General features: G+C 33.3%; 1 protein-coding gene and 1 long non-coding RNA gene across 5 annotated transcripts in view; both read left to right on the top strand.

Moving 5' to 3' along the window:
- The window catches only part of LOC105834196, a 99,262-nt gene that overhangs the window by 30,209 nt on the left and 47,896 nt on the right, over nt 1–21,157 (top strand). For 3 of the 4 annotated variants that reach the window (XM_036291293.1, XM_036291292.1, XM_036291295.1), the window contains 2 exons: nt 15,163–15,477; nt 15,547–15,739. The exons of the other annotated variant lie outside the window; for it this stretch is intronic. In XM_036291293.1, the coding sequence (XP_036147186.1) occupies nt 15,163–15,477; nt 15,547–15,739 (508 nt within the window). The remainder of the gene's footprint in view (nt 1–15,162; nt 15,478–15,546; nt 15,740–21,157) is intronic. 4 annotated transcript variants of the gene reach the window in all.
- On the top strand, nt 1,783–5,569 carry LOC118647088. Its single transcript, XR_004964396.1, has 2 exons — nt 1,783–3,419; nt 3,981–5,569. It is a non-coding gene; the product is annotated as an uncharacterized LOC118647088 (long non-coding RNA).

Raw genomic sequence — 21,157 nt, 5'->3', positions numbered from 1 at the left:
ACATAAATGTTGCAAATGTTCTTAATATGTTAATTATTTTATTTCAAATTACACATACGCCTATAAATGAAAGAGAAATACAATTACGTGATGTGATAAAGGATATTATAACAAATGCAGTGAATGACTTATCATTTGATGTACACACTCATTTTGCTTTAAAATTTCAAAATTATTTGGAAGTGGATTTACCTGGCATAGAATATGTAACAGATAAAGTGGAAGAATTTTTAGAAAATGATAATGTTGATTATGAACCTGATAATGAATATAATTGTGAACCAGAAGACGAAATTTTAAATAGTAGCTATAAAAGGAAAGCCGTCGAATATTGGAGAAGTGATAAAAGGCCGACACTTTCTTTTAGGAGTGCAACGTCGCTTCAGAAAGGTGAAGTCCCTACCACAATTATCATTTTAAAAAAATTCTTCCTCAACATTTGTTACATATTCTATGTCAGGTAAATCCACTTCCCAATAATTTTAAAATTCTAAAGCAGTATCAGTGTGTACATCAAATGATAAGTCACATTCACTGTTATAATATCATTTGTTATAATATCCTCTATCACATCACGTAATTGTATTTTTCTTTCATTTATAGGTGGAATATGTATAATTTGAAATAAAATAATTAACATATTAAGAACATTCGCAACATTTATGTGTAACATTATGCTTCGCTTAATTAAATAATCTAACAGAAAAATCAAGTAGATGTGATACTGATGTACTGATCAAGCACACGTTAGACTTAATACAGATGTGAAAATGACGCGTAACATCATTAATAAAGATATCAAACTTTAATACGTGATTTCCATTTCATATTTGATATATACCGTGATATGACAAATATAAAACTTGAATGTGAAATATGTGACGTAGACAGAATGAACTGTGTGAAAGCAACGTGACTACTCTAATATTGCGCAACTGTTAGATGAAAACTAATACATATAGGGATGCAGATAATATAAATGTAGTATTATAACATAGATAACATATAACATACATAATATACACATAGATGATATAAATAGAACGTAGTATAAGATAGTATAATTATTTTATAAATGCTATATACATAAAAATCAATTTTATTGAAAATTTATTTTAATTAAAAAAAAAATTTTTTTTGAAAAATGAACAGTGTAGTTAAATGAAGGTATTTAGGCTGTAAAACTTTTGTATAAAACATTTTTTAATATTTTGTTTAGTTTACGAGATATAGCGAGAAGAGGTAAAAATATCTCAACCTTTAAAGGGTAATTTCACTCTTTCAAACCGTTTATAAGCCCAAACAAAAAATTTTCTAATTTTAATGAAACTTGGCATAAATGTAGAGGAAGTAAATATATTAATTTAGAAATGTTTTATTTTGGTTCAAAAACGGTTTGAAGAGGTGAAACCACACTTGAAAGTTAAGACATTTTTGCATTTTCTCGATATATCTCGTAAACTAAACAAAATATAAAAAAATGTTTCATACAAAAGTTTTACAGCATAAATACCTCTATTTAACTATGCTATTTATTTTAATCAAAAAAAATTTTTTTTCAAAGAAAAAAAATTTGTTTTTGAAAAAAAATTTTTTTGAAAAAATAAATAGCATAGTTAAATAGAGGTATTTATACTGTAAAACTTTTGTATGAAACATTTTTTAATACTTTGTTTAGTTTACGAGATATATCGAGAAAAGACAAAAATTCAACATTTTTGAAGGGTGGTTTCAACCCTTTAAACCGTTTATAAGCACCAACTTTTAATTTCTAAATTTATGTATTTACCCCTTCTACATTTATGCCAAGTTTCATTAAAATCAGAATTTTTGGGTTCGCGAGGTTCCCTTGTCAGTAATAAAAGATATGCTTAATCTGAAATTTTCAGAGGATTGATGTTTCATGATATACAATTATTTACCGCCAAAATCAATTTAAACTTTAAATCTTTGTCCACAAAACTTTGTCCACAAAACGGGCGATTTTAGACCTATTTTTGTGGTCACTCTTTAATGCCACATGTCAACTTTTAATTCAATTAAAGACATCAAATAACATTTAAAATATATAAAGATAACAAAACGTAAACGCTTTATATATAAAAAAAGATAAAAGGCGTTTCGACTTACTTTAAAGTCATTATCAACGAAATATAAATATATTTAGCATGACGGAGCAGTAATTTAAGCTTGGTTTAAACTTGAATTCCGGATGAATGCATTGATAGAAACGGAGCGCGAAACAACAACATTCTATGGGTTCAAATCACGTTGTGCGAAGGCATCAATTCCAAAGCGTCCATCTAAGTTCGTCCATCTAATAAAAGAATATTGAATAGAGTTGCAATTGGTGCTGCAACCGTGTCTTTTTTTGTTGGAATTCTAAAATTAAAAAAAAATGTTTAGATATACTCTACAAAACACTAAAAATAATTCACCCATAGATCCGCCTCATCTCGCACTTTCATAAAATTAATTAACAATTATCGAAGTCAAAACGTAATCCAATAAATTAATGCTAAATAAATATAACGGAAATTACTGACTGAATAAATTTTAAACAAAAGTTAAAGGAGTCAAGTATAAAAAGTCGAAGTAAAAAGCACTATGTTAACAGTGCGACAGTTAGATAACAAGTAAAATAAAACGTTAAAATTTGTAAAGGTCGACAAGAGAAAGTGCAATTAATATTATAAATTCATTTAATAATTGAGGTATACGTCTGGTCTAGGAAATTATAGGTATTCGTCTGCAAATTTAAACCTTGTTTTTGCAACCTAATAAACAGCATCTCAGAGGTTAATCTTTTGTAAATATTGATCTCCGCATCGAGAACTCTTATCCCAATCGAACTCATGTTCATGCTGTATCTCATGATTTGTAATTACCGAACTTGTAGTGAAATTTCTATTTATGTGATTTCGGTGTTTTGAAATACGCGTTTTTACTTGTCCTGTTTGGGTTACATATGAGGTCTCATAACCTTTGCAGGCAATCATATACACGTTTCTCATGGACAAGGTTTTGAGAGGATCTTTGTGTACTTTAATAAATCTCTGTAATTTATTTATGCTGTGCCAATCTACAATTAAAATTTTTTTGTAATGTTCTTGAATTTATTAGAAACACCATTAACAAAAGGAATCGTGAACCAATGAATTTTTATCTTTAGAAGCTAACTTGCTGTTATTAGTTTTAAAGCATATTTATTGGTCAATTTTTTAATCCTTTTATTCACCGTCTTAAAAATAAAATTTATTTAATTATTATTTAACAGTGTTTCGATGATAAAATTAAGATTTTTTCGATGAAATTCAGGATGCAAGAGACGAAAAACTCTATCTACCATGTCTACAATTACCCCTTTTTTCTGAAAGAGAGGGTACTGAGACAAATAATTTAAATACCTTCCTGACAAGGTAGGTTTATGAAACCAATCAAAAATTAATATTTTGTTTTTAATTAAAATGGTAGTTTCCAAAAAATTGATCTTGTTTCTCCCAATCTCCATGGTAAATTTTAATGTCGGAGGAAATTAAAGCTATCTAAAATCGAAGATGTAAACGAGTAAGGAATTGCTGTTAAAATATTGTCCACATATCAAAAATAAAATGCAACCAGGAAATTGTCTGTAGCACCTCTCGCTCAAGTTCTTGCATTACGATATCCGCAATAATAGGTGATAAGGAGGAACCCATTGGGATCCTGAAGTTCTGCTTATAAAATTGATTGTTAAATTTGAAAAACGTTAAGTTCAAAACAAACTTAATCGCGCCCACAAGCTTGTATTCCGGAATTTGACAGTGATCAGATAAAAAATTCTATCTTTTTAATACACTTGCTACTGCCATTTTGATCGGAATATTAGTAAAAAGCGAGATCATATCTAAAGAAATTAAACAATAATTGTCTTCAATCGATATGTTACTTAATTTTTTAATTAATTCAAATGAATTATCAACGTAACTACTGGCTTTCAGAATACTGGCCGCAAGAGTTTCATGTAGAAATAATGCAAGTGAATATAAAGGATTGTCAATCGATGAAACAATGATTCTAAAGGAGCAATCAGGCTTGTGTATCTTCGGAAGACCATACGCTCTAGGAATTAAACTATTACTACGATGCAATCTTTTATAAGTAGTTTCTGAATTATAGTTCTTAGTTTTCTATTTTGTCAACAATTCTTTTAGTTTAGTCGTTAAATATCTAGTAGGATATTTCTTAATACAAGAATATGTCTCACTGTCTTCAAGTAAAATTTCCACTTTATCAATGTCCTTATCAAGAGCGATCGTGATGTTGCCTTTATCGGTTTTAGTTAATAACAAGTTAGGGTTCTCTTTCAAGAACCGTTTTGTAACACCGACCATATTACATAAGTTTTTTGGTTACAAATAGCTTGTAGAGAATGTGAAATCAAATTGTTCATGATCGAAATGATTTCTGATTGAATCCTGTACTATACCAGGAAACTTACTTATATTCCGTTTAATATTCTTAATAAATTTAATAATCTTAATAAATTCAAAAATCAATTTCTTTTTATTTAATTTTAAAAGTGAAAAGTTTTCTCTATGTTGTAATAAACATTGTATATTGTCAGGAATGGAAATCGACAAGAAATTAACGAATCAATTTTTTAACGAACAAAAAGAGGAGAAAGATACATTATCCAAAAAAGATGCAAAATTAATATTAACAGATTCCATGTTGGCTTCTAAAAGAGAAAGAGAAAAGAAAAACAACTCCTTCTTGGAATTGAGACTTACATTCTCATCTTGTATTTGAGAGGGAAGAGCAACCTTGCTCCAGTAATAGTTAATTGGATTGATATTTTGGTTATTTTCTTTTTGCTTGAACAATAACCAATCCATTTTCTTTTCAATCCTTTTTTCTCATCATTAAAAGAGAACCATAAACTCCTCTCTTGTCTATTGAAAATAGAATCACAAATACTAATTGTTAAAGATCTCGAAATATGCTTCACAAGATGGAAAACGCGCTTATAGGAAATTACAGTATTCACACAGAGAACTTGAATTCCATATACAATAACATTATAAAATCTGTATAATTGTTCTTGATCTACTTACCCTTCACGGGCTAGCTACATCTCAATCTCTTTTTGTATCTAGAACTGTGCAGACTTATTACTATATTTTTTCTTTTTCTTTACACTTTAAATTTATATCAATTCTAGTTTTTATACGTTGTATTTTATTTAATGACTATTACTATATTCGGTTTTTTTTACATTTGTAATTTATATTGACTCGAGTTTTCACACGTTCGTTTTTTACATTTTGACTTGTTAACATCCGATGTACGAAACTTGTAAGTTTTTAATGTTTTTTTACTTAGTTCCAAATCTATTATTTTTAATCAGTTATTATTCAATTGTTTGTCCATTTATGTAGTGTATGATCCGTGACTTGCGGCCAAGAAATGCATTGACCGCAATGCTTCTTTGGAAATTTTTTATCAATTTGTATTTGATAAGGACCTAATTGAAACATTGTACTTAACCATTTAATCCATAATAAAATTGCCAGTTGGGTCCAATCTACCAAATTGGAGTTAGGTTAGATTATTATTTTTTGATTATTCATTACTGGCGACTACAAATTATAACTTTATTTTTGTTGTTATTTAATTTTGTTGTTATTAAATAAAATTAAAAATAAAATTATAATCAATTATAAAATCTTTTTATGTAATTTTGAAAGAAATGACATTTTCAAAATTATGTAAAATTGCACTATTTTTTAAAGTAAAATTACGTTACATAACATTTTTTATATGATCTTTCTAATTATTTTGTAAAAAATTCTAATGTTTAGTTATAAAAGCAGTTAATACTTTACAACATATTTTATTTTTTATTTGAACATATTTTGACATGAGTATAAAGTAAAAGCTATTGATTTATAAACTATAATTTTGATTGTTTGATAACACAGGCACAAAAAAAAGTGGTTGGTCCAGCGGACTAGACTAGTCAATCCTTATGTATTTTGACCCGCTGAATCCAAATCCAAGGTCAAAATTGCAAAGTTAGCTTGTATTTCCTAACCTCAAAAAAATTTTTTTTTTTAATGTTGGTCCGGCGGACCAGACTAGTTTATTCTTATGTATTTTGACCCGCCGTACAATTACCGCCTACCGCGTCGCGCGCCCATTGCGTTTAAATCCGAGCCTCTCGTCGCGAGACATACCGCTCGCCGCACTTCGTGCCCTCCCTCCAGGCATCACGAAACGCGCCAGCACGCGACTAAAGTTAGCCGACGCAAGAAATTAGAGATTCCGACGTGATACCGTTGTAAATACTATTGTAAATGATGTACATAATCTTGTAAAATATATTGTTTACACCTATCTTTGTTTATACCGAAAAAATCTGTGTCTACTGTCTCAGACCATTTCCCACCTGGATCCCGGCGAGCTAGTCCGCGCGGAAAACTGATTGTTAACCTCGATGGTAAAGTTATGATTGGGGTAGACCTGTGGGCCCGACTGCGCCAGGCGATCCCCCCGACGCCGACCAAACGTGTCTCTGCAGGTGGAACGCAATGCACCTTGCAAACGACAGGCGGGGAACTCACAGCGGCAGAGAAAAAGCAGCTCCGCGAATTCGTAGATCAAGGGTTGGCATTATTCGAGACCGTCCGCAAACCCATCAACCGCATACAACACAAGATCCGCGTGAAAAACATTACCTCGATCAAACAACAGTACCGATCCTGAAATCCCGCGATCCAAGCTATCATCGACAACGAAGTCGAGGAGTTCTCCCATCGTAATTGTAAAAAAGAAGGACGGGCGATCACATTTTTGCGTGTATTTCCGACGCATGAACGACGTGACCGAACCGGATGCATACCCGCTTTCCTAGATAACCGCAACGATAAATGCGCAAAGCGAAGTATCTTATCACGCTAGATCTAAAGAGCGAGTACTGGCAGGTGCCGCTCGACCCGGAGAGACGCCCATTACGGCGTTTACCGTCCCCGGCAAAGGCCTCTTTCAATTTAAGTGATGCCTTTTGGGCTTCACTCCCTGCCCGTGACATTTCAGCGACTGCTCGACACGACCCTCGGACCGGAATTAGAGCTCTGCGTCGGGAGTATCCCGTTTGGACACGTAACGATTGGACACCGCTCGATTGGACACGCACGATTAGACACGCACGATTGGACACAGCACCATTGGACACCGCACGATTGGACACCGCACGATTGGACACCGCATTATTGGACACTACACGATTGGACACCGCATTATTGGACACCGTACGATTGGACACCGCATTATTGGACACTGCACGATTAGACACCGCACGATTAGACACCGCATTATTGGACACCACACGATTGGACACCGCATTATTGGACACCGTACAATTGGACACACACACACATTCACGTGTGTGTATGCAGATTTCTAATACAGTTTACATGGGTTAGCAACTTGGACGGAGTGGGTGCGGGAGGGGGGCCGAAGGCCCCCCTTGCACCCCCCGTGTGTGTGTGTGTGTGTGTGTGTGTGTGCGCGTGCGTGCGAGCATTTTCTGCACCACATGGGTTTGAAACTTTCTACGCAAAACAAGATGCTCCTAAAAATACGTATATAGACATATATAGACATTTAAAATTCAATTTTTTTCTGGCAAATCGAAGCTTTTTTCTGCCAGATGTTTCTAAGGTTAGAATCTGTCATATGATATATAAATGTTATTCACTAGAAGACTGCGGTGTCCAATAATGCGGTGTCCAATTGTGCGGTGTCCAATAATGCGGTGTCCAATCGTGCGGTGTCCAATAATGCGATGTCCAATAATGCGGTGTCCAATCGTACGGTGTCCAATAATGCGGTGTTCAATCGTGCAATGTCCAATAATGCGATGTCCAATTGTGCGGTGTCCAATCGTGCGGTGTTCAATCATGCGATGTCCAATCGAGCGTGTCCAATCGTACGTGTCCAATCGAGCGGTGTCCAATTGTTACGTGTCCAAAAGGAGGTCACCCCTCTGCGTTTTCGTTTATATCGACAATATTATTGTAAACAAAACATTCCGCGAACACATAGAAACACTACGCGAGGTTTTCCGGTAACTACGCGAGGCCCGCCTCTGGCTGAATCTAGAGAAGTGTAGATTTGGCATTATTTGGCTAAAATACCTGGGGCATATAATCGACTTTGGAATCGGACCGCGACGGAATCCGCACCGATCTGGAGAAAATGGAGGCGATTACAAAGTGCGAACCGTTGAAAAACGTTCGCCAGATGCGATAATTCCTTGAGGTTGCCTCGTGATACCGCCGGTTTATTAAAGACTTGGTCACTACCGTCGCTCCGCTGACCAGTCTGACCCGCAAGAATGCACGTTGGTCTTGGGGGAACAAATGCAGTAGGTTGCATTTGATCGATTAAAAAACACCCTAACCACGGCATCGGTTGGCCTACCCCGACTTCTCGCGTACGTTTGTCTTGCAAACGGACGCGAGCACGACAGGTCTCAACGCAGTCTTAACCCAAAACTTTTTCGAGGGGGAACGCGAGATTACCTACGTTAGCCGCACATTCGACGCCGCCGAAAGAAATTACAGTGCGACCGAACTAGGGTGCCTCACGGTCGTGTGGGGCATCCGCCGCATATGATGCTACCTCGAAGGGTACCGCTTCAAGGTCGTCACTGACCATCAGTCGCTCCAATGGCTGCGGAAGCTCGAGTTGCCGACCGGCCGCTTGAGACGATGGGCATTCAAGCCTCAGCAGTATGATTTTGAAATACAATACCGGAAAGGCTTTCTCAGCCGCGTTGCCGACGCCGTGTCCCGCCGGCCCCTCTGTGAGCATCGTAACCTACCCGGCTTGCACTTAGTACCGCCGCATGTGGCACACAGTCCGGCACTCCGGGATGTCCCCGATTTTGGAATCAAGGAGAACAAACTCCTAAAACACTTTCTTTACACGATCGACTTTAAGAACACCCTGTCGGACACACAGTGGAAGGAGTGCGTGCCGACCAATTGACGAAACGAAATGTTGCAATGTTACCACGATTACCCGACCGCGGGGCATCTCGGGGTCGCGAAGACGATAGCCCGCCTTGCGGAACACTTACTGACCGGTATGTTTCGCGATATCGCACGATACGTCCGCCAGTGTCCGAAGTGTCTGGTGCAGGCCCTTGCAGGCCCGACTCGCCGGGCTATTACATCTCACCGCAGTGACGGCCCTGGCAACAAGCTTTTGCAATCGACCTTATCGGGCCGATGCTGCGCATGCCACGGAGGCACAAGTGGGTGCTGATCATGCAGGATTATTTTACGAAATGGTTCGAAGTCCGCTTACTGCGTAGCACATCCGTGAGTTACGTCACCGAAAAATTAACAAAGGCTATCATCCTGCGTCACAGGTGTCCAGAGGAGTGGCCTTTACTTGGACACAGTGCAAATAAACACGGTGCAAATGGACGCAAAATAATGTACACTTTTCAAATGGACACGGTTTATTTTGACACAGGAATTTTAGACACAGTAATTTTGTACACAGGAAAAATAAATTCTGGACAAATTACAATTTGGACACGATAAAAATGTACACCGTGCAATTGGACACGTAAAATTTGTTGAAAACTATAATCGCGTAATATATCCGCTGGAATTACCACGCTTGGAACGAGCACATCAACGAACTTCAATTCGCATATAACACCACGACGCATGACAGCATCGCGGAAAAGCGGCAAAAGTAAATTTGATTTGATATAACATCTTTTTAAGAGTGGACTAAACTTTATAGATGGCGTACATTGTTTAATTTTTTACTTTTTAATTTTTAAAAATAAATTGCAATAACATTTGTACAACTATTCATACATTTTACACAAATCATCATTTGCTAACTTCGCAATAAGGCACTCATGAAGTTAGCGCAGCAAAAGAACCAGCCAAAAAGCAGTGACATTTCGACAGATTCGACTGTCAATTTTGTGTCTTTTAGGAGTAGAATATGTAGATTATTATGTCGACTCAGCGTCAAAACGGGTACCGTTTCATTCATATCCGTATGCACGGGTACGAATGCATAACGGATCTAGAACCGTATACAACGGGCAATAAAGAGGCAGATGGTTGTCCATTTACCTGTTACTCGGTTTTTTCTGAGCTTTAATAATTATTTTCTACAATTCTTATGATTAATTTTTTTGTCTATTAAAAAGAATACAATGTTTTACACATTGAAATTACTTGCTTAACCTCCTGTCTACGCTTTATATTTTTCTTCCGATTCTTACACACATGGGTTACGCTAATTCACAATTTTTGTTGACTTATTTTTAAATGTATTTAATCAATTTTAACTTTTTTTTTTATCAAAAGCAAAAATCTCAGGATTTTGATAGTGATTGTTAAAATATTATATTAGGTGTATAACTTTGTTTCCGCCGTTTTCCAATAGATGGCTGTAGCGGTAAGTGGTGGTTGAAATAAATAGATTATAGACATCATACAATAAGCTCAGGCATTTGTAAACATAACGCCATCGAAATATTAGTCGATTTGTGTCTGCATCATAAAGTTATTCTTGATTGAAAATGTCAGCTTACGAGCCAAATTCTTGTTATTTGCGGGAGGTTTTAATTTTTTGCTTCAATATAAAGAAATCTGCGGCTGAAACTTATCGAATGCTCTCAAATACGTATGGTGAGGCCGCTATTAGTGAAAGAATGTGTCGAGAGTGGTTTCAACGCTTCAAGAACGGTCCCAAGGCCATACTCTGTATTTGGTGGGACCAGCTCAGCGTAGTGTATTATGAGCTACTAAAACCGACTGAAACAATCACAGGCGATCGGTATCGAGAGCAATTGATGCGTTTGAGCTGAGCACTGAAAGACAAACGGCCGCAATACAACGACAGACACGATAAAGTGATTTTGTAGCATGACAATGCTCGACCCCATGTTGCAGAGCCCGTTAAAACATACTTGGAAACGTTGAAATGGGAAGTCCCACTCGCCGTATTCTCCGTACATTGCTTTCTCTGACTGTCACTTGTTTCGATCAATGACACACGGCCTGGCTGACCAACACTTCCGTTCTTATGAAGAAGTGAAAAATTGGATCAATTCATGGATCGTCTCAAAAGATGACCAGTTTTTTGACGCGGGATTCGTATGCTGCCAGAAAGATGGGAGAAAGTAGTGGCCAGCGATGGACAATACTTTGAATCGTAAAGATATAACCAGTTTTTTACAATAAAGTCTCGAATTTCGAAAAAAATGGCGGAAGCAAAGTTGTACATGTAATAGGTAAAAAAAAATGTTATTTGAAAAAAAAGTGAAGAAACAATAAGAAATTTTTGCAAAAAGGTTGTTTTTTTTTCAAACGCCTGTATTTTTTTTTTTTTTTTAAGATAAAGTCGGTTAAGTTGGGTTATCAATACAAAGCTGTAGAGTTGCACTTTAAGAATCTATGGTCAGGTTTTCGATTTTGTTAAAAAAATTTATTTATATGGTGATATAAATTTAGTAAAAAATGGATGTCCAAATACATGTAATAGTAAAAGAAAATAGTAATATTTATTAAAAAAAAACAATTATTATGAGATTGTTTAATACAAAAAATATTTATTATAAAAAGAACGTATTTATTGCAAAATAATTTTTTTATTTGTAATGCTGCGGTGAAACGTCATGTCGCCTACGTCCTCTTCTGTATATAGTTGATTTATATTTTTATATATAAATTGCAATATAATGTACTGTATGCATAAATAATACTTAATTAACAAAAAAATTACTTTTACTTACACTTCAAATTTGGAACTTTTCCACTTTTTGTTACGTTTCCTATACACTGGGTGGCTCTAACTCACACACACATTTTCGATACTCCTACTTCTGATACTTTCGGAACACTGACAATGCTCAAAGAGGAGTAAGTAGAGCACAGCTTTAAACCCCTCCCCTCCTTTCCTAGTCCCAGTATCTTTTTGATAAATACTTTTAAGTTGTGGGCATTTAAAAATTGGCTTGGGTTACTGTAACCCAGTGTGTAGCTAAAGGGTTAAGTTAGCATGTAATGTAAATCCGGAAAAATTTGATTGCAATCTAATTCGTATTTGATTTAAAAAGATTCGATTAAACGAGATTTGATATGAAAATTTCAAATTTGATTCAATTTGATTTTGAACACTATCAGAGATTTGATTTGATTCGATTTGATTCGATTTTATCTCACAAATGCTTGATCCGCATATCTCTGCTTCGGCCAGACTATGCGCGATTAGTAATTCATGATTCCTGATTCGTAAAGATTTGTTATTTGCTTGTAAGCCTCCCACATTATTCACGATTTGCAGGATATTATTCATAATTTGTTGTTCCTTAGTTCGTGTTACTTTGTGTGTTAAAACTTGACCAGTTTTAACAGTATAGACGTTTACTTAATCATTGCACAGACACAAAAAAATCAAAGTTGTGTGTCCGGCGAACTAGACCATGATATCCTTATGTTTTTTGGAGACGCTGAATCCGAATTGAAGCTCGTTTTGGCCCATCAGGTCAGGGTGTTTCACTAACCTAAAAAAATAACCGCTAAAGTGACAATTTTCGAAATAAACTATAATCTTGATGACTGAAACTATTAGGGAGAAAGACTACTCTTATATTTTTCGGTTGCTGAATTCGATTCCTACATTAGATTTCCCAATAAATAAAAAATCATTGCTGCAACGTTGTTATTATAATGTTATTTACTAACATAGTAACGTTTCCAAATATGTATTTTTAATGTTGTATACAACATCATTATGAACAAAATTTGGCTTTAATTTGGAGGTTTCGGTAATGTTGAAATAACATTTGCAATGTTGTAAATAATATTACATTTGTTTTTTTTAACGTTGCGAAAATGTTAAAATAACATTGCGAAAATGTTCAAATAACATAATTATAACATAAGAAAAAAATTAAACTTACGTTGTCTTTCAACAAGCACGGTTACCCCACCATAGTAGCATTTGGTATTATATAACTTCTGCGATCAGAAAAACGATCACCCATCCAACTGTGAACCACCGTCGATGTTGCTTGACTTTGAAGACCCTACGCAATCTAACACTTTGTGATGATCCACAAACACTTGATGCTCATGAATACATATTTGTTATAGATCAATTTAATAAATGTCAGAAAGATGAAACTTGTAGTTAAATAATTTTTTTAATGGGCTAGTTCTCAATCACTATATCTTTTACTTAAAAAAAAAAATATATTTATAAATAAATATAAGTTTATACTTTTTTTGCATACTGATTTTTACATATGCGAAATAACATGTTTTGCTCTGTTTGTTTGATAAAGTTAAAACTATGTAATTATCAAATATTAATACAAAATAGTAATTTGTGGTTTTTTTTTGAAAATTTTTACAAAAAATAATATTTATATAAAACAAAAAAATCTTACAAATTTTATTATTTTCAGAAAATATTTTTAGATATTTTAGAAATTATTTCCGTCAGGGTTATTTGTAACATTAAATTAATAACAAAGTTAGTGTAATAGTATTAATTATATAAACATTGCAACATGAAACGCATGACAAACACATAATTAGTAGGTGATATTTAACAGACAAAACGGATTTCTAGACCAAAAACAAAGAATCAAAATTATATTTAAAGAAACGTGCAAAGATGTAATTATTTTGATCGATAATATATACGAGCAAAATATAAAAATTGAATAATTTATATGATAACATAATTTGTATTACAAACACATGAAAAATATTTTAATTTATATGTCTGTAAAATTATTTCGAAATATTTAGATATTAAATATTTTAAGAATATTTATAAAATTATGTGATAATGTTTAATAACGTTTCAAACAAATGTGCTTTATGTTTTTAGAATATTTTTATAATATTAGGACAGTAATATTATTAAGTAATATTTTTAAAATGCTTATTAAACGTTATGTCATAACATTTAATAACATTTAAAAAACATTAATAAATGTTCTTAAAATATTTTAATAATATTAGGACAGCAATATTATTAAGTAATATTTTTTTAAATGTATATCATAACATTTGATAACATTTACCTAAATAACATCTAATAAATGTTTTTAAAATATTTAAATATATTAAGACAGCAATATTATTACTGTCTAACATTTTAAAAATATTTATGAAACATAAAGTTAAGTTATAATGTTAAGAAAATTTCTCAAAAATTAACATTTAAAAAATGTCGATTAATGTTTCTTGTTTACCCCAGAATAACGAATCATACACGACGAATCGACATTCAACAGAAATTAGCCATCATGTTTATAAAATATAAACCAAGACAGCAAACTCCCAAAACCTACACAACTCAGGGGGTAGAAGGAAATGGGTAAAAGATCTACTCAAGACCTAAATCAAGATAGCATAAAAAGATTAGCAAATCAGATTTATATTTTTCTGTGATAACGTACGTTTGAGAGTCTACTGTCTTGGTTTACACTTTATAAACATGATGGCTGATTTCTGTTGAATGTCGAACCTCATGGGATAAATCTAATGTAGAATCAAATTAAACAACCCTCTTTAATAGTTTCAGTCGTCAAGATTATAGTTTAGTGTCCGACTAGTGTCACTTTAGTAGTTATATTTTGAGGTTAGACAAGAACTCTGATCTAATAGGCTAAAACAGGCTTCGGATTCGGATTCAACGATTTCAAAAACAAAGATACCATGGTCCCGTCCGCCGGACACAACTTTTATTTTTGTGTGTGCCTGTAATTCTTGTTTGTGCTAAAAATGTCTTTTAGAAGGCACGATTATGTTTATCTGTCTACTCGATTTTCATTATAGCAGCCAAAATAAAAACTATGAATTATTGCGAAAAGCGTGTCGTGATACGAATGGATTGATTCGTGTTGATTCGCGTCCCTTGAGATTCGTCGAAAAACCACTCAGCTAGCAAATCAATGTGAATAACAAATTATACATGATGAATCGACGAATTTTCCCTCCATATTATTCACGAATGTAATATGAATTACGAATATGCGCATAGTGTGGCGCTAGCATTAATATAAACTGATCAATTCAACTGATGAATTTTTGATAAGAAAAATGTTTTGATGCTTATTAGGTATTTGAGTAATGGTCCAGATTCTGCGTTTAATCCAATGAATTTGGAGGCAGCTTTAAAATTGATATCAACTTGGGAAAATAAATTTAACGATGCCAAATTTTATGCAAATTTTAAAAAAAATATAAGCGAAACTGCTAATACTAAAATGTACAGTGTAAATAAGTGGAAACACATCGAACAATTTCCTCCTGAATTAGAGAAATTATTTATTGAAAGTGAAGCTCTTATGTACCCACAGCTTCTTCCATGTATACCTTTTAGAAATGGAATTAAATATGCAGCGAAATCTACATACTTAAAATCAGAGGAAATGTAAGTATATTCAAATTTAAATATGTTGAAACATATTTGTATTTTACCTTTCTACTTTAATGTTTTTAGTTTGATTGCACTGGGCATAGAGCAGTTTTTACCATTTATTACATTTAAATCAAAGAATTTTCATACGAAAAAAATGAAACTAATTGACGCGGCTCAACTTATTCGTCATTATCTACTACCATGTAGAGATGCGAAAGGAATACTACATCATATTAATAAACGACGCGCTTCCAAAGATGATAATCCAATTAAGGTATCGAGTAAATGCATAGTTATAAAATTAAAAATTAAACATTAAGTTATAACTTTTTATTTTTATTATTTAACTTTTAACTAGAGCAAATTTTTAATTTTAACTAATAATTTTTAAAGTAAACTTTTAATATATTAATAATTTTTTACAAATTTTTTAAACGAAAAAAATTATTTACCAAAAAATATATTTTCAATAAAAAAACAGTAGTTTTTTATTATCTCATAGAAATTTAACTTACAAATAAAATATTAAATTTATTTGATGATCCATATTGTAAATGTTTTATTATTTGGATTTTAGAGTAATTTACTACAGATATAAATAAATAATCCGCTATTTTTTATAAAATTTTGTATTGCCGAGAAATATATACAGGGTGTAGTGTAAACCTTCCGACAACGTTTATGAGCAGGTAGAGCGCATTAAACTGAACAGAAAAGTCCTTTACCGTTTTGCAATTTTTGCAATAGTTAACGAGTTATTAATTTTTAAAATTTGCTGTATTAGCCCGGTCTACCGGCAAATATAAGCGCGCGGCGAGATGCGGCCGCTCAGCGCTCGAGGGCCTTGAGATTATTAGGCGCGCGGTGGGAATTGTTTACAATAAGCGACAATGGCTACGCACGAGCGACGCGTAACGCTAGATTCTCCCTTTCTATGATAGTTTCTTGCTTTTTTTTAAATGAAAATAAAATTGTGTAACGACAAAAAGTATGTGTGTACATGTACATATGTACAAAAAAAATATAAATTCTAATGCTTAAAAAAGCAATTAGTAAATTTATTTTTTTTTTAGCAAATAACGATAATTTTTAATAAAGACTATTTTCTTAATGATAGTTTTATACGTAAACTGTCATCATAAATTTTAGAAGAAACTGTTTATGTGCTGGAAAAAAACATTTATACTCTTTCAAAGAATATTACAAAATTTTATCGATCTAAAATCAAAATAACGAAATAAAATTTTAGTTTTAACTTTATATTCTTAATTAAAAATTAAATAAGTAAGAAATTTATATTTCAATAAATTAAAAAATTAATGCTTGCGATAGACATAATATACGGAGAAAACTTCATAGTAACAATTACTATGGTAAGTAGTAAACTCGGACCAAGGAAGAATTATGGAAATTTTTTTTGTTTTTCATTAAATTACGATAGTATTTACACTACTTATATGATATATTTCTCTGAAATTTTTTTTACAGTTCGTGGTTACTATCATAAATAATAAATCATACATAATTTTACTATAAAATTTTCTCCGTGCAGATTTACGAATATGTAAACTTATGAAATGTTTGAAAACTTACAAATAATATTTATTTAAGGCAAGAAACTTTTAGGGTACGTTCGGGGAGACGCTATTAGCGCTATTAGCATCAGTTTATCCTTGTTCTACTTTTAATGCGTAATGAAGATGGACTGATGCTGGTAGCGTTAATAGCGTCTCCCCGAACGCACTCTTAGTGTGTAATTTGTGCGTGCGTGCGTGCGTGCGTGCGTGCGTGTACAGGAAAAAGTTAGAATTTATATTTTTTTTGTACATATGTATACGTACACGCATACTTTTTGTCGTTAGATAAATTTATTTTCATTAAAAGAAGCAAGGAACTGTCATAGCTCAAAGGGAGAATCCCGCGTTACGCGTCGCTCGTGCGTAGTCATTGCCGCTTGTTGTAAACAGTTCCCACCTCGCACCTAGCAATCTCAAGACTCTCGAGCGCTGGGCGGCCGCATCTCGCCGCGCGCTTGCATTTGCCGGTAAGCTGGGCTAATACAGCAAATTTTAAAAATTAATAACTCGTTAATTATTTCGAAAATTGCAAAACGATAAAGGACTTCTCTGTTTAGTTTAATGCGCTCTACCTGTTCATAAAGTTGTGCTTAACACTACACCCTGTATAATTTGATTATAAAAATAGTTCTCTGATTTTTATAACGTTTTTGTTAGACAAAACGTGTTATATTGTACAAGAAAAATAAAGATATTTTTCACCGCATCTGGCGTATTCTGAACATAACATCTTTAAATTATTTGTTTTGTTTGATGCAGCAAACAGACTTTTTGTCAAAGAAAAAATCTATAAAAATTGAACAAATAAGAAAATGGCTTGATGAATTCATCGAAAGAAAAGACCAGTTTCTATAGAGTCGGAATTTATAACTTGAAAAATGAAGAAAGGTATTGAACAATAATGGAGATTACTTTCATGAGAGATTGAATTATGTTGTTTGAATTATACATTACTTCTCTGACCGATACACGTTTTAAACATATTAATGTAATAGAAGACCTGTTGCGCCTTGCGGTACAACAAATGAATTTTTGCCGTACCTTGCGGTGCGACAAAAGATCTTTAGGGATTTGTTGCTGTCCAAGGAGTAGGAACTCGCAGAAAAGGCGGCTTTTGTTGGCATGGTCCTCAAATCACTCACTCACTGATTTTAAGTGAATTTAATAAAAAGGTTTATTCTGTTTGTAATGTACAATAGCGGCGGTCGGCGAAGGTGCCGCGTCGGGTTACACTTGATTAGATACGGCGCGTGGCTCGGAGTTAGCGCGTCGTTTCTTCGCTCGCTCGAGGTTTGCTTGCGGCTAAGTCCCGAACTCGTGCGTATTTTACTCGCGCAGGCCGTACGTATCGGCTTGATAGCTTATCACTGATCCCGCGGGCCGCTGTTCGGCAGCAGCTTAAATAGTGTCGCGGATTTGATTATTAGTGGGGATATCGGGCCCTCCGCATGACCATATATGGTCATTCCCGCGCGCATCCGGCGCGCGGGAAATATTCGCGAGCTTAGCAACAATTGCCAAAATGCAGGTATGCATTTCCGGTGGCATGATTGTTGCTAAGCTGGCTTCGCTAAATTCCTTAAGGTGGCTGGTGCGTTGACCAGTGCGATGATCGGCCGGCAGCGCACGAGGCATATGTCACCTGACACTTTGTGATAGCGAGCCTTCCTCGGCGAGCTATATGATAATTTTAATATTCTATATTCTTTATTTTATAATATAATTTTATTGGTTGCGAGTGTTTCGCTCACAACAGACCCTATATGGTTTGCAGCTGGATCTTGGTACTGATTTATACGTGCTGAGATTATTAAAGTAATGTATTAAAAATTATAATTAACACACACACACACGCACGCACGCGCGCACGCACGCACGCACACACACACACACACACACACACACACACACACACACACACACACACACACACACACACACACACACACACACACACACACATACACACACACAAGGAAAGACTTGAAAGTGTCCCCTCTCCAATCTTAATGAATTTTAATGTTGTTTTTTAGACAAAAATAAGGGACACGTATTTTTTTATAAGTTTCCATACGCACTTTTAGAGGGTGAAACATCTCTTAGATAAAAATCGGATTTTCTGTTTCAGAGCGAATATCTTCGGAACTAAACAAGATAGAAAAAAATTGTTGAAATAAAAGTTGAAGGACATTAGAAGTACTACAAAACAAATAACAAAAATTTTTTTGCTGTTTTAATTTTTCAAAATACCCTTACCACTTAATAAATTTTTACGAAATTAAAAAATTTTTTTATCACCAAATGAAAGATTATTTCTCTACGAATTCAACGGTATATGAAATTATGTTTCAACAAACCATTTTTTAGAAATAATTAAAAACCTCTCGATACATATGCATTATGCCCGTTATCGCGTTCGATTTTTCACGCGTTTCGTTTGCAACTTCCCGATAGAAGATGACGATGCCAATTAATTTTGAAGGACATAATATGCAATTCATAATCTCGCACAGACATCGCTAGACATAACAGACATGAATATGTACTATTATGAATCAAAATAGGAAGGTTTAATGTGAATGGCGGACGGTCAAAGACTAATCCAAGAGTGATGATACATCGAAGATGTATTTAAAATGTGTATGTAGGCATATATATATATATATATATGTTGTACATATATTGTCTACATGGAAGAAAGAATATTAAAATATAAAATAATATTAATATTAATTAATAATAATGAAATAAAATTATTATTATTATTATATATTATTATTGATGTTAATATTAATAATATTAATATAATATATTAATATTTTTATATAAAATATGCAGAATATCAAATAACAATATTTTTAATTTGAGGTACCACAAGATTGATCGTAATTATCAATTATAGTCGCGTAGCTTTATAGAATGCATGCTGTACTTATTTATTACTTATTGTTTCATATAGAAGTGGAATTTCAGTATATTATCAATAATTGTTATTTTTCTACAGTTTGTTGATTACATTTCAAGCTTGCGACAGAGGTTGAATCGTTCCAAAAATTAAGTTCAGTAACTATAGAAATGTTCAAAGTACACTATAGATATCGTCAAAACGTTGGCACAAAATGCTGCCGCTTTGCGAGCGCTACCTTATTGTGTGAAATTGTTTATTCGTTTACTATTACAGATATAGTTTTAAAGTATAATTAGTAGTTGTATTTAAAGAATAATGTTTTGTAATACGCATATAATATTTACATTATATTACTATTGGCATTAAGATTAGTATTTTATTGTTCTCTTTAACAAGCATATATTTTAAATCTTTTTTAAATCTTGGTCCTTGATAAGAAGTCTGAATAAAAAGATCTAATAATCTTACGTGTATAAACGTATTTTGTCACTGGTTTTCTACATAAAAGAGTTTGGTAGTGAATGATGATAAAGTACCAAAAATATCTTTTTCACAAACTATAAAAAAATGTGACAAAAATTTATATCATTATTGATTTTTGAAAATTATGAAAGTAAAATTATAAATGTAGTATAATTTTTAGTTTTTAATAGATATTTTTTTATTAATAGATATTTTTTAAATGTCAATACATACTCACAAAAACACATCCAGCGATCAATAGTACACGACTAAACGTCACACAATAAGATAGCACAGCGGCAGCATTTTGTACCAACGTTTTAACGATATCTATAGTGTACTTTGAACATTTCTATAGTTATTGAGCTTAATTTTTGCAACGATTCAACCTCTGTCGCAAGCTTGAAATGTAATCAACAAACTATAGAAAAATGACAATTATTGATAATATACTGAAATTTTACTTCTATATGAAACAATAAGTAATAAATAAGTACAGCATGCATTTTATAAAGCTACGCGACTATAATTGATAACTACGTTGATCAATTTTGTGGTACCTCAAATTAGAAATATTTTCATTTGATATTTTGCATATTTTATGTAAAAATATTAATGTTATATAAATATAATAACATTATTGTTACGCGCGCGCTCGCAGAAATGAAAAGACACTTTTTTGTATTCTAAACGAACAGCTTTATTCCTAGCGTTTACAATTAACGACCGATTTGGCTCGATGCCT

Source organism: Monomorium pharaonis, chromosome 8, assembly GCF_013373865.1.
Source record: "Monomorium pharaonis isolate MP-MQ-018 chromosome 8, ASM1337386v2, whole genome shotgun sequence".
NCBI lineage: Eukaryota > Metazoa > Arthropoda > Insecta > Hymenoptera > Formicidae > Monomorium > Monomorium pharaonis.
Note: the sequence above shows the minus strand (reverse complement) of the source record. Positions and strands in the feature narration are given on the sequence as shown.